Source organism: Brassica oleracea, chromosome C7 (genome assembly GCF_000695525.1).
Source record: "Brassica oleracea var. oleracea cultivar TO1000 chromosome C7, BOL, whole genome shotgun sequence".
Classification (NCBI taxonomy): domain Eukaryota; kingdom Viridiplantae; phylum Streptophyta; class Magnoliopsida; order Brassicales; family Brassicaceae; genus Brassica; species Brassica oleracea.
This window is the reverse complement of record NC_027754.1, coordinates 32307755-32321784: the sequence shown is the minus strand read 5'-3', so window position 1 is coordinate 32321784 and position 14030 is coordinate 32307755. Positions and strand designations below refer to the sequence as shown.

Here is a 14030-nt window from a genome sequence, read left to right as displayed (position 1 = left end):
TGAGATGGTAAAAAAAAAAAAAAAAGTAGCTTTAGGACCTTTTGAGAAACTGGGTTGTTCTGATTTAAATATTAGAGGCAGACACGTCACGAAGCTGGGGGTTGTGCTTCTTCTGACACGGTCTTTGTGGACTCTGAAATGCATTAAATAATTTTCGTGGGAATTGCTATTTGATCCGGCGCAGAAAAATAATCAAAACAAAATTAAATAAGTAGATATAAAGTTCATCCCACTTAAAAGTAAACTTAATTAGATTAATAATATTTCTTTCTCATCGAGTTTATTTTTCAAAAACAATTTGTTTGTTGCTAATAATAAACAAATCGATTAGACGTGGAGTGATGATGATAATTAAGGATGGTTGGGCCTCCGTGAATCATGGTGGGAAGCTTGTGTACTTGATTTGCTTAATGTACTCACGTGATGTGTTGTACAATTCTACATGTTCGTTGTTTGTTTTCACTCATCCTCAATATTTTCTATTTTGTAATCCTACCCTCTTTTAATCTAACAAATTAAGAATTTCTTTTTTTCTGAATGTAGATATTAATTTGTGTGATTGTCAATATTTTATATTTTGTAATACTACCCTCTCTTTTAATTTAACAAATTGAGAATTTCTTTTTCTGAATGTCGATTTTACTTTGTATGATTGTCGGTTTGTTATTTTGAAAACTTTATATGGCCTTTGTTTTTAAGATGACGCTATATAATATCTAAGCGTATTGATAAATATGTTCAAATAGATAGATTTTTTAGAGAGAAGATTCTCTCTATTTTCCTTGATCCCAAACTTGATCTTTCACAAGGAGTAGAGACAAGAGAGTTTTTCAGATCGGTTTTTGTCTCCGGCGACGCATCTTCTCCTTCGGTGGTCGGCCGGCTCTATTTCCGGCGTCGCATCGTAACTCTCGATGGTCGGCTGGCTTTTGGTTCCGGCGTCTTTGCCTTATTCTTTGGCGATGGCAGCTGGCTTTTGACTCCGCGTCACACCTTTGTCTGGTGTTGTCGGCGGCTCTCCTCTGGGTTATTCCCGGTTTGATGTATCTTCGCTTCTAGTTATCCCCTGTCTCAATCAACTCTCTTTCTTCACTTTTCGACTGCTCTTTCCTTCCCCGAGTTGGGTTGTTTCATCTTCGAGCTTATTGGTATCATTAAAGATGACGAATCTTCTTCAAGGAAAGTCGAAAGTTTTAGATCGATTGAAGATGATTGTATTCTCATGATGAAGCGTAGATCTGATGGGCGTTTTGAGTTTCAACGAAGATCGCTCAGGTTGAGCCTTTCTTTGTCGGTTCATCTTCGCTGACGGCGAGGTTTCGGCGCTCCGCCTCTGGGTTTCCGGCGGGGGAAAGTGGAGCTTCATTCTGACGCGTGGGCACGGTCGCTCGGCGGCTTTACACGTGGACGGTGATGTGTCCTTTCCTCCTCGACGGTTTATGCTTGTGGGCTTGGGCCTCAAGCGTTATGTAATCTGGGCCCGTTTTTTGGGCTTCTGTTGGCCTCTTTTATAAAATTTTGGGCTTCGCTTCTGTTGGGCTTTGTCCCATTTAATAAAATTCAGTGAAAAAAAAAGATAGATTTTTTTAAAAATAATATTTTATATATATTAAGGCTCCGAATAGTGACTGCGGTTTGAGCGGTGCGAGACAAGCGGTTCAACTGCGGTGCGGTTTTAATAGTTATAAAAATATATAGATATATAGTATATGTAGAGATTTTTGTTACTGTTAATTGCGGGGCGGAACGGGACGATGGTCACCATTCGAAACATAAATCAATCCAAAGAGAACGTACCTGAACATGACCTCCGGTTAGTCGGACGGAGAAACATAGAACCCGAAAATAGATTAGGCTTATCGCTAAGTACAAAGAAAATAGATTTTTTTTGTTTATTATGAATACGAGTTAAAATCCCAAGTTTTGGTACCATTAAGCTTAATTTCGGATCTGAGATAGCCATTCTTATATTTCATCTTCTCTAGTTCTCAGTTCTCAGTTCCCACGGTACATCTAATATCTTATCTATAGATGTCTAACAATTCGTTTCACAATTTCCAGTTATACGATGCTAAAGTAAAAAAAAAGTTGATTTCAATAGATCATTTCATCTACAGTTCTTTCATCACAATTTATTTTAAATTTTTTTTTTGTCAACCACAAATTATTTTAAATGATTTAACGTTTGTGTAAATTTTAGTTTTAGACATGTATCTTTAATTAATGGATTAATTACGAAACGTCACATATAGTTTATCTTAGACATGTCATTTGTGCCTATGTGTAAAGTTAATTTAGTGGAGCTGTATACCGTCAAAGTAAAAGTATTCGCCTTAATCTTAAACGTGCTTGGGACCAATCCTACAAAGGAAAGACAAAGTAATTTAGAAGATAAGACCATTTCTTACGTGCGTTACAAAATGTCAGATGGTTGGCCACATTATCTTAATAGAAAGCATATAATTTAAATAAGAATACAACAATCTTAATATTTGAAAATATATGACAACATTTGACTGATAACCAACCATTTTAATTTACTAATTATGCTTTAATAATATTATTTAAGCTACAACATAATAATTAAAATTAAAATATATCGACTTTGAAAATTAATTATTTTAAAACTTTATATTTAGTATTTTGAAAGTTATTGATGTATCTAGAGCTGCAACATAAAAACTTACATCATATATTCTAAAGTAACAAATAAATAAAACCACTATCTCTACCAATCAAGTCCCAAAGATTACAAAATCAAAATATTATTTAATAGTTCGGTAATATATTTCATATAATTTTATCTTATTTCATAAATGATCGTATTTGTTTTCTAATTTTAGTTTTTATTAACATTAGTTAAAATGAAATTTTAAATTATAAATCAACATATACATACATGCTTGTATTCTAACGAAAATATAATTATATAATATAATATATTTTAATCCATCGAGCTTGAAGCGATCCATATGTCGTAAAAGAGCTTTAGATCAAGAGATGCTCCATCCATATGTCCAAATCCAGATTTCAGCCATTTAAGAATATAAGTGAAAATTCAGATTTTTAATAATAGAAGTGAAAATTTAGATTTTTTTTATCAGAAATTATTTCACTAACTAATTTATCTCATTCAGCAAAATATTCGTGGAGTTTAAATAAAAAGATTAAAATGGTTAAAGTTATCGAGTGTTCAGACCACATATTAGTCATTTTACACTTCAAAAAATTTTATATATTAAAACAGAATTCATAACCTCAATTCATGTGTAATTTTTTTAAAAATGGACCTAATGGACATCTTTCTAGAAAATCATGTTACATTTAATATATAATCTTATCATTTAAATTTTGGGCATACCAAAATTTTTTATTGGGCTATCAATAATTAGATTTAAACAATAGATGATCCATTGGATTTATAGATAGTATAAATTAAATAGATATAATTTAATGTTGTAATACTATACATTTATATGCTAAATATTTAAATATTTATCGATGTTAAATTTTAAAATTATAATTTTTTTTTAAATAAAAAAAATCATATTATCTAACAATAATTAATCTTTACTATCTTAAACCAATGAAAACAAATTTTAAACTATATAGGTTATTTTAAAAATTAAACAAAAACTAAATGTTTATTATTTACTCGATAATATAAATCTATGAAGCGAAAATTTTAATTTTTTAAAAACTTTATAAATTTGTGAAATGTTACAATATATTTGAATATGACAATAAAACAATATTTTACTAATCTTTATATATATAGTTACGATTTTAATAATGAAATAATAATCCAAAAATATATATAGAAAAAGATACAAAATACGCATGAAAGTTTGAAATAATGTATTCAATGAAAAAAATATACAATAAATTTATTATGTTTTAAAAATTGATAGACACATATATATTATAATATATACCAATTTAGAATTGAAAACAAAATATTTATATAAAAATAAATAAAAACAAAAACCTGGGCGGTTGCACGGATCGAAATGCAGCGTATATTAAAAATGTTTGTAGACTATACTGAAAAGGTACTAAAAATAGTAATTATTTAATTGACCCAGCATGTGTATTCTGTAACGTACCGGACTTGAAATCCCGAATTCAAACCAGTTAATAATAATCTTCAAAAATAAGAAAGCGACAGCTGAAAATTAAAATCAAAATTACCAAAAAAAAAACAGAAAAGTCCAAAAATAACAAATAGCAAAAAAGAAAAGAAAAGAAAAGAAAAGGGAGAGATCCGTGATGCCCAAACGATTCGCTATTCCACGCGTCACTGTCTGCGACTAAAATCACGCGCTTCGCTGTTTACCGACTTTTACTCTCTTCTCATATCTTCCTCTCTTGTCTCCACTATAAAATCTCGTGGTTCCCTTCTTCCTTTTCTGCACCGATACTCCCACGCTAATTTCGAAACTGCCACTGATTATTTAATCAACGTACCATCTAAACCGAGTAATTAACCATAACCGGTTAAGTAATGGACGGTTTTCCAACTGATGAGGAGAGGCTAACTCGGCGTGACTCGGTTGGGAAGAAGCGAGTCAGAGACGAGTTGGATGAGTTAGTTATCAACTCGCCCGACGTAAAGCGGCTGAGAGACGATTTGTTTGATGACTCGGGTCATGACCCAGCCACTCAAGATCTCGACTCGTTGATGAAGAGCTTCGAAGACGAGTTGACGAACACGACGGCGCAACACTCCGGCGAGACTCAGCCGGATCTCGGATATCTTTTCGAAGCTTCCGACGACGAGCTGGGTTTGCCTCCACCGCAACCGTCAACGCTTCTTCCTCCGTCGTCTGGGGAAACAAAGGAGACGGAGTTAGTACGAGCGTCGTCGGATTCATCAGGAGTCGGCGAGTTACGTGGAATTGAGGAGCCTGTTCCGGGTTTTGGATCTTTCGAGCTGGATGATGGGCTGTTCGAATATTCCGATGTTTCTTTAGATTCCGGTGACCTGTTTTCATGGCGGCCGGAAACTCTACCGGCGGAGTAACAATGTTCCGGAGTTTTTTTTAAAAGCGGGAGCTGAAACGGTGGCGTTTAAACTCGCTTAGTGATATAAGATCTCTAAATTATTGTAAGATTTTAGGATTAGAGAAATCAAAGGCTTAGTGTGGGTTAATGGCTTAGACTGGTAGTTCATACCCGTCCTCTTTTTCCAGGATCTGTTCTGTTGATCTTGAATCATCTTCATCCTGTGTGTTAGCTTTTGTTAATGTTAAAGCTAAACTATTATCAAGAGTTTAATCCCAGATATTAGAATCTGTGTATAAGTAAATGTTCATATTAGATCTTTTTGTTTATCTGTGTGACAATGTTCAAATTTTCTCTGTGGGATTCTAGAACCATTGCCCTCAAGTCTGACCACACATGCTTATGACCACAGGTTTTGAGAGTTGGTCTATAACTTCAGGATTAACTTGGGTATAAGTTTTAAAGGCTTCAAAATTCGACCAAAAGCCCCACAGAGATGATATATAAATGGGCCGATTCTGGGTTACCATTTCAAACAGAAATTATTTGTGTGAAATCCAAAATCAGAATTTCCGGGAAACAAGACACAACAAAAGTCCAAAAATACAAGCACAACAACACAAGTGAATCAAATCTGCAAAAAGAAAGAACAAGACCAGTGTAACAATTAAAGATTAAACATTTCTTTTACCCGAGGAAAAGGTAAATCAGGAAGTTTGGAACTGTTCCCCTCGTGTTCGTTTGTTGGTTCACGACATTGGTGATGTCTACAAGGTCAAGCTATCTGGATTCTCAACAATCTTTGCAAAGGTCTGAAGGAAAGCAGCCAAGTCAGCTCCATACACAATGCGATGATCTGCTGTAACATTCACCTGCCAAAACACAACCAATGCCATTGTCAACAAAATCCTACAGTTTTATTAAAAGCTATTCACCAAACCCATGAGGCATATTCTTATTAACAAGTTTCAAAATAGAATCCAACTATTTTTGTTACCATATGAAGTCAAATTCAGGCTTGCTTACCATCATTTTGTTTTTCACACTGAAGAAACCATCTTTATCAGCAACTACAGTTGGTTTTGACGCTCCAACAGCCATAATAGCACCCTGGAGATATTTGAGTTATAAAAAAGTTTTAAAAGTAAATTTGAGTGTAATCAATTATCTTGATGAGACATGGAAATTTCGCATACCTGTCCTGGAGGAAGAATAGCATCAAATCTATCCACTCCAAACATACCGAGATTGGATAAAGTAAAAGTTCCTGCAATTAAACGCACACACACATGCATCCTTAACTCAGCACAATCCTTCTTAAACACACTTGTCATGAAAAACTATGATCAAAGAAGAGTACCAGAGTTGTACTCATGAGGTTGCAATTGCTTGCTTCTAGCTTTCCCAACCAGCTCTTTCCATTTTTGGGATAACAAGTATAAATCCAACTAAAAAACAACCACCATGACATGACTCACACAATCAGTAAGCTAAGACTATAAGTACGTGGTCAACTCAACCACAGACTAGCTACTTCTCTACATTGATTACCTTATCAGCATCTTGCAGAACAGGAGTAATCAACCCGCCATTGATGGCAACAGCAACGGCGATGTTAATGTTACTATTGTAAGTAAAACTCTTGCCATCTTTGCAGCTAGCGTTCACCACAGGATGCTGAGCAAGAGCCATCCCTGCAGCTTTAGCCAATAACGCAGTCATTGTTACACCCTTTGGCTTCACCTGTTAACAAAAAAACAGCTCAGTGATTAGAATATGCTGATACGACTTGAGAACAATGTATATAGATAAAGATGGATACATTGTTTCATTACCTTCTCGTAGAGCGTATCAAGAGCATCAGTGTTCACAGGATAACCAACACGGAATGTTGGAACGGAGAGGCTCTCGATCATGTTTTTGGAAACTGCAGATTGCATTGCAGTGAAGGGAACAACGCTGGAGTCAGGCAACAGAGGAGGCGAGCTAGTTGCGGTAGCTTTCGCCGTCGCAGCAGCAGAAGCAGGAGGAGGAGGAGGCGGTGGTGCCACGGAGGGAGCGATTCCCGCCGCCGCCTCCACGTCAGAAGCCGTGATCCTACCGAACGGTCCAGTTCCTGCTATGGATCCGATATCCACTTTATGCTGCTTCGCGAGCTTCTTAGCGTAAGGCGTCGCCACGGTCTTCCTCGGACCATCTGACACAGCCGCCACCGGAGCAGGCTGAGCGATCGCCGGCGCGGGAGATGAAGTAGCCGGAGGAGGAGGAGGAGATGGAGCAACGGCGGCGGAGGATTTCGAGGCGGCTTTGTTCTTAGCTTCTTCGATTTCAGCCTCAGTCTCCGCAAGCAATCCAATAGCAGCGCCTACCGGAGCCGTCTCTCCTTCTCCGACGACGATTGCGGCGAGGTAACCGTCGTAGAAGGTTTCTACATCCATATCGGCCTTATCGGACTCCACGACGACTACGCTCTGTCCCTTCGCGAGCTTCTCGCCTTCGGTCTTGAGCCAGGATACGATCTTCCCTTCCGTCATGGTGGAGGAGAGCGCCGGCATGAAGATTTCTCTGATTTTGGATCGGACCGTCATTGCTCTGCGGTGAGAGCGGAAAACGACGCGGCGGAGGGAGGGGATGGGGGCTGGGGAGACGGAGTAAGCGAATGAAATGGTGGATTTGGAGTTGGAGAGAAAAGGTGTCGATAGAAACGAGGAAGAAGAGACCGCCATTGTTGCTCTTCGATGAATACGAGAGAGGAGGAAGATCTGAGAGATTTAGAGAGTGTGAAGTGGACGGAGAAGACGAGGTCGTAGTTCGTTAAGCGTCTTCACCTACATTTTGTATCCACTACAAGCCTCGTCGTACCGGTTGGTATTCAATAACCGGATTATTAAACCAGGTTATTTTAATTGTTATTTCCGGTTTCGTTAAACCATCTGGAACACAAAGATGCTTCTCAATGGATAATAGGTAACATGACAAAACCGGTTTTGTCATATATCTTCTCCGCTCAACCTAAGTTATAGAATCAGATTCCAAAAGCTTAGTCTATAACTTTTATCATATAATCTTTCGTGTTATTTCAAAATCTCCTGTTCTCTTGACCAAACACATTTCACAGAACGTCGTGCTTTTTCGTTCCATGTCGGAAAAGCAGAGGCAATGTTGTGTTGTGATGCGGATTAATTTGGATTGCAATGCCTGTTGTAGAAAAGTTAGAAGGATTGTCATCAATATGAAAGGTTGGTATGTGTTAGGTTATATTAATTGAAGATATGAAAAAGCTAAAAATGCAATATTAATAAAATAATAATACACACTTGGTTTGAAACTTTCTGTGAAGGGATTGATACACACATGATCGAGAAAAAGGAAGACAGGATAATTGTTTGTGGACGATTTAGACCGTCAGATGTTGTAGTAAAACTGCAGAAGAAGATGAAACGAAGGGTTGAGATTCTTGAAGTTGGAGATCTCACCGGCAGAGAAGAAGGATTCCATGACCATGAGACACCATACGAACCGGAGCATGAATATTCCGAACAGCAACCTGATCACATGACCATGCCATTATTGTTTTAGTTTCATTAAAGTCGTTTGGTCCTTTTATCCTCCAACATGGATATACATTTGTAAAAAGCATTGGAAGATACAGTGCGTATATATACAAAAGTGATACTCGTTATTAATGAAATGTTCATTATGTTACTTTTGTCGATACATTATAATCCAAAATACAATCTACATGTGTAATTTTACTCCTACTACACGAAATGATGGGTTCAGGTTTTAGAATAAAAGAGATTGCTTCGACACTGAGCAACCATTTCCCAAAACTCAAATCCATAACTTGCAATATTCTTAATCAACCACTAAACTAATGAAAGTACATTGAATTACTATATCTTACGTGAAATAGTTGTAAAATTATAAGTTCAGTGATGAATTTTTAGTATTTTTTGAAAATTATTTTGGAAATTTCTTTCGAATTTTTTGAACAACAATTTTTCTTTAAAAGTTTAGCAAGACCTTCTTAAACGTGCATATATCTTACTAAATTTGTAATTTTTTCCCAAATTCAAGAATAGTTCATAAATATGCGAATAGATTTTTTGAATGTAACTTGTATGTATATTTAGGAAATTGTTTTTAAATGTGTATGATATCTTATTAAATTTGATTTATATACAAATCATACATATCTAAGAAAATACCATTCAATATAACATGTTTTGCAAATTTGCGAAGATACTTTTAAATAATACGTATAATATCTTTATAAAATTTAGATATTAAATTTAGGAAGGTCTTCCAAATTTTTTACGAAGATATTATACTAATTCAGGGATGTATTCCTAAAATCAAATTCAGAAAGATATCGTACACAATTCCGAAAGTTTTCCTAATCTTTTTTGTAAAAAACCTTTTCAAAAAATTAATCTTATTTAAAAATATTTATTTTTATATCTACATAAAGATGTATAATTGTCATTTATTTTTTAATAAAATTTATTTTGGTCATTTTTATAATTGAATGTTAGTTTATGAACAAAAAAATTGTTTTAAGATTATCTGAGGTCATTTTTGTTTCAAATATTCTAAATACATTTGAAAATATCACTCATATAATCTTAATTATTTATGACACTAAATATTTTATTTCAGGTTGATCCTTTAATTTGTGTTCTATGACCCTAATGTATTTTTAATAAAATTTTTGATTCAGTTTTTGTTTCTTTTGTCGGCGACCTAATTCTAATTTAAAAAAATTGCTCTTTATACACAAAAAATACAAATTCACTATTTAATTTTTTTTGGTTATTTGAAAAAAAAGCCTTTCTAGTTTACAGTATAAAAATCGAAAAAAATACACATCTAGAAAAAAAGAAAGAAAAGAATACACATCTGTATACAGTATATATAAGATATCTATTGCTTATTTGTGAGTCGCGAAAACATACCGACCGAGAAAGAAAGAAAGAGGTGAAAAACGAACCAACCCAATTCTCTTGAGCCCCAACCCTAATTTGGACGATCTCATGACGAATGACAATCAGATCGAATCTCTCCACCGCAAGCACCACCGTTCCTCCTCATCCTCCGACGAAGCCGATAAATCATCCAAGCGCCACAAGCACCGTCACCACAAGCGCCATCACCGACACCGCCGTGATAAGAAGCGCGAAGATGAGATTCCATCGGGAGAAGATGAGGCTGAGCTGATGGATGTTACTCCGATTGGAGTTAGTAACAGCGGTGGTGGGGATGACGTCGAGGAAGGGGAGATTCTAGATGAAGAAGGGATCGCGAATGTCAAGGCGCCAGATTCTGATGGCGAGTCAGGCGAAATCAAATCCGATCGAATTCAAGACAATCATCTGGTCTGTTCTAATCGCCCTCTTTTACTTGTCTTTTGCTTATAGATTCTGCTTGGATGCTGGGATTATAGGGGTTTGATTGAAACTATAGGTTGTGTTTTATAACTCAGTATCCAAACAGCTTTAAGCTGAAATTATTATAAAAAGCCTTGGTCTTTGAGAGTTTTTTCTTTAGATAACCTGAGTGTTTCAATGCATATGTAAGAAAGCAGTTGCCCTAGGCGTTCAATGGAGACTGATGGGCTTTCACTTGATTTGTAAGAACTGGTTTCGCGATTATGTTGTTGCTTCTTTATCATTTTTTTAATGTGTTCTCATGCGTTTTGTAGCTTGTCCATGGGGTTACTGGTGCTCGAAATGCCGAGACTTCTAATGGTGTTCTGACTCGTGAATCCAAAAGGGAGGACAAGAGGTGGTATAAAGAATCTGGGGGTCCTTCCGAGAGAGTTGGAAAAAGAAGTTGTGATAATGGCAGGAGTTCGTTTTCTTCGGAGAACTCTGAAGAGAAGCCTAAGACTAGTAACCGGTCGACGGAGAGCCGGCAGTACAACGAAGTCCGTGCGCGGAGTAGATCTAAGTCAAGGGTTGTTGCGGAGGATGAGTTTTTGGTCAGAGGAAGACATCGTGACTCTAGTAGGGAGTATCGTCATGACAGAGTTGACTCAAGGAGGACCGAGGGACGTGGGCGATATGAAGGATATACTCGAGAAGACGTGGAAAGAGAAAGAAGTAAGGAGAGGGATATGGACAGGGAAGGAAGCATTCGAGATAGGGATTCAGAAGGAAGTAAACGGATAGAGAGGGATATTGATCGGAGGAGGGAAAGAGAACGAGAAGAAAGGAGGGAGATAGAGGCTGACCGTGAAAGGCGAAAAGATAAGGAACGGGAGCGCAGCATTGATAGGGATAGGAGAAGGGAGAGGGAAGGACGAGATAGAGACAATGAAAGAGGTGGGAGCGTCGATAGGGAAAGGAGAAGGGAGAGGGAAGGAGATTATTTACGAGACAGAGACAATGGAAGAGGTAGGAGTAGAGACAGAACCAGATATGATAGCCGAGAGAGGATGAGAGAAAAGGAAAGGGAGAGTGACAAAGATAGAGAAATCCAGGCTGATAAGGAGAAGCATAAAAGTGTTGAAGTGGACAACGGTGAAAGGTATTCTTTCAGTAACCCTATCCCTTATAAATGTTCTGTTACAGACGATACACGTTTACTACTTTGTTGGGTGCTTAAATATTTTACTATTAGGTCGAAATATGAGAATGATCAAGGTGATAATGACAAAGAATTTATATGGAAATCTCCGGAAGAAATAGAAGAAGAAGAATTAAATAAAATCAGGGAGAGCATAGAGAAATTTAAAAAGAAGCCCGAGCAGCAAAGTGAACTTATTTCGCAGGATAAGGAGAAAGGTAATTTTTTCAGACTTCCGCTCGCTTTGGTATGCGTGAATGGCTCTTTTACTGAAAGCTGTAATTAGTTTGTGGTAGATTTAGTTGATTGGTTTCACTTGCACTTGTACAAACTTCTTGCAGTCTCACTGAGTCTGTTGTTTCTGTGCCAGATTTCGTTCAAGAAAGCAGTGCTCCAGATTCGGCTTCTTTTGCAGTTGTTACAGATGCTAATGCTGGTGCAGCCAAAGCTAAGTCGGACTTCGACCCTGTAGTTAGTGATGTTGCTAAAACCTCATTAACAGCTGGTGGGCCACCTAATATGTTTGGAATTTCAAACTCGGAGAAAACTCAAGCTCCAGCAGGGCTTGGCGAAGGTAGCCCAAAGGTGGGTTAGCAGAGGATTTCTTATTGTTTATTTGGCTTTAGTGTTGTGTGTGGTTGTGAGTAATATTTGGGTTTATGTTTACACTATCAGTTAGTATATATGTGGTGATGTTTCTCGATCTTATATTTTTCAGAGTGAAAGATCAGCTGACATGTTTCATGATGATATATTTGGAGAGTCCCCAGCTGCTAATCAAAAAGTGGTATGTAAGCTCAATTACTTGGCAATTTTACGTCTTTTGACCTTACCTTATTCTAACAGATCACTAAACTTCTGATGCTATCATCTTAAGATTCTCCTATTTCCATGGATCTACTAGTCAGATCCTCATCAAACCTGTTGATTCGTGTATAAGAGAAATGTTTGTTTGTTGTGTGATGGTTTTATTATTTTCTTCTCGCCTTATATAAAGCTTTCTTCTTATAGGATCACATGCGAGGGAAAGGTGATGGTGTTCCAATGGTAAGGAGCGGGCTTCATGACAATTGGGATGATGCAGAGGGTTATTACAGTAAGTTTGCTCTCTTTCTATTTGTTTAAACCAGTTTATATTGTAGTTTTTGACCACTTCATACACTTCATGTTATTCTCATCTTTTCAATTCGTATAAGCCCTTCTGTGAATTTCATCGTTAAAATAGTGTCTTGTCTCCTGTTTAGGCTATCAGTTTGGCGAGCTAATTGACGGCAGATATGAAGTCATTGCTACTCATGGAAAGGGCGTTTTCTCTACTGTCGTTCGTGCGAAAGATTTAAGAGCTGGACCAGCTGAACCTGACGAAGTTGCTATAAAAATTATTCGTAACAACGAGACGATGTAAGTGGTGCATTCTATAGGCGCTGACTAAGTCGTTGAATTCATATGCAATATCTGTTTTATCATCTTTATGCTTTTGTGACTCATTGCTTTATCACATTTCGTGTAGGCATAAAGCTGGCCAGACTGAGGTTCAGATATTGAAGAAGCTTGCTGGTGCTGATCCAGATGACAAGCGGCACTGTGTTCGTTTGCTTTCAAGTTTTAAGTACCGGAATCACCTTTGCTTGGTGTTTGAGTCGCTCCATTTAAATCTTCGAGAGCTCTTGAAGAAGTTTGGCCGTAACATTGGCCTCAAACTGTCTGCTGTTAGGTCGTATTCAAAGCAGCTTTTCATTGCCCTTAAACATCTGAAGAATTGTGGGGTTCTTCACTGCGATATAAAACCTGACAACATGCTGGTCAGTTATACGTTTCTGTGATTGTCTTATACTTGATCCATGAGCTTTCTAACAGTTGACAATTTCTCTGTTTGTCTAGGTGAATGAGAACAAAACCGTGTTGAAGCTTTGCGACTTTGGTAATGCAATGTTTGCTGGAAAAAACGAAGTCACGCCATATCTCGTTAGTCGCTTTTACAGATCCCCTGAAATCAGTAAGTTCTATCTGCCTTGAGAATCATCATATTTTGGATTGTTAGCGAAGATTTGATTGATTAATTGCCAAATAATATGTAACTAGATTAATTGCGCGGGATGAACATTGTATATTTAAATTATTTTTATATATTATATGTTCAGTTTTATATTATAAAATAATATATATATATATATATTGGATATATAAAAAGTCAATAACTATTATTTGTATAATTAAATTGGTGCGAATACGTAAATTTTTTTTTTAAATCCAAACAATTATCTTTTATATTTTATATTGTATATAATTAAATTTAAATAATATGTACATATATACATATATACATAGATACATAGTATATTTTTAATCTTGATATATGTTAAATAATGTATTTTATTCATTTGGTTTTTTGATGATTTGTATATTTTTATAATAAAACTTTAAAATCATTGATAACAAAATTTTCATTGTGCGAT

At 36.4% G+C, this 14030-nt stretch overlaps 4 protein-coding genes across 7 annotated transcripts in view; 3 read left to right on the top strand and 1 right to left on the bottom strand.

The window, feature by feature from the left end:
• The first annotated feature begins 4215 nt into the window (after positions 1-4215).
• LOC106306265 lies at positions 4216-5335 on the top strand. Its single transcript, XM_013742823.1, has one exon. The coding sequence runs from the start codon at positions 4505-4507 to the stop codon at positions 5021-5023; it is 519 nt and encodes a 172-aa protein (XP_013598277.1). The 5' UTR covers positions 4216-4504; the 3' UTR covers positions 5024-5335.
• Positions 5336-5501: 166 nt separating this feature from the next.
• LOC106306264 (dihydrolipoyllysine-residue acetyltransferase component 4 of pyruvate dehydrogenase complex, chloroplastic) lies at positions 5502-7836 on the bottom strand. Its single transcript, XM_013742822.1, has 6 exons — positions 6840-7836; positions 6556-6747; positions 6365-6452; positions 6201-6271; positions 6031-6114; positions 5502-5876 (listed from the first exon to the last, which is right to left on the bottom strand). Exons 1-6 carry the CDS (start codon positions 7728-7730, stop codon positions 5772-5774), a joined length of 1431 nt encoding a protein of 476 aa, XP_013598276.1. The 5' UTR covers positions 7731-7836; the 3' UTR covers positions 5502-5771.
• A 254-nt stretch (positions 7837-8090) lies between these two features.
• On the top strand, positions 8091-8689 carry LOC106305082 (heavy metal-associated isoprenylated plant protein 26). Its single transcript, XM_013741461.1, has 2 exons — positions 8091-8243; positions 8345-8689. The coding sequence occupies exons 1-2, from the start codon at positions 8144-8146 to the stop codon at positions 8581-8583; spliced, it is 339 nt and encodes a 112-aa protein (XP_013596915.1). The 5' UTR covers positions 8091-8143; the 3' UTR covers positions 8584-8689.
• A 1267-nt stretch (positions 8690-9956) lies between these two features.
• The window catches only part of LOC106305938 (serine/threonine-protein kinase prp4), a 6644-nt gene continuing 2570 nt past the window's right edge, over positions 9957-14030 (top strand). For 2 of the 4 annotated variants that reach the window (XM_013742367.1, XM_013742368.1), the window contains exons 1-9: positions 10041-10382; positions 10709-11535; positions 11629-11792; positions 11945-12159; positions 12293-12361; positions 12586-12670; positions 12819-12975; positions 13085-13376; positions 13456-13570. In XM_013742367.1, the coding sequence (XP_013597821.1) occupies positions 10041-10382; positions 10709-11535; positions 11629-11792; positions 11945-12159; positions 12293-12361; positions 12586-12670; positions 12819-12975; positions 13085-13376; positions 13456-13570 (2266 nt within the window). Of the gene's footprint in view, positions 10383-10708; positions 11536-11628; positions 11793-11944; positions 12160-12292; positions 12362-12585; positions 12671-12818; positions 12976-13084; positions 13377-13455; positions 13571-14030 lie in introns of all 4 variants that reach the window. The other 2 variants (XM_013742365.1, XM_013742369.1) reach the window with 2 other exon arrangements.

Coding starts and splice junctions, on each gene's coding strand:
- LOC106306265 (XM_013742823.1), top strand. CDS start 4,505: ATGGACGGTTTTCCAACTGATGAGGAGAGGCTAACTCGGCGTGACTCG.
- LOC106306264 (XM_013742822.1), bottom strand. CDS start 7,730: ATGGCGGTCTCTTCTTCCTCGTTTCTATCGACACCTTTTCTCTCCAAC. Junction 6,748..6,839: donor TTGATACGCTCTACGAGAAG/GTAATGAAACAA, acceptor TTTTGTTAACAG/GTGAAGCCAAAGGGTGTAAC. Junction 6,115..6,200: donor CTATTCTTCCTCCAGGACAG/GTATGCGAAATT, acceptor AAATATCTCCAG/GGTGCTATTATGGCTGTTGG.
- LOC106305082 (XM_013741461.1), top strand. CDS start 8,144: ATGTCGGAAAAGCAGAGGCAATGTTGTGTTGTGATGCGGATTAATTTG. Junction 8,244..8,344: donor GATTGTCATCAATATGAAAG/GTTGGTATGTGT, acceptor CTTTCTGTGAAG/GGATTGATACACACATGATC.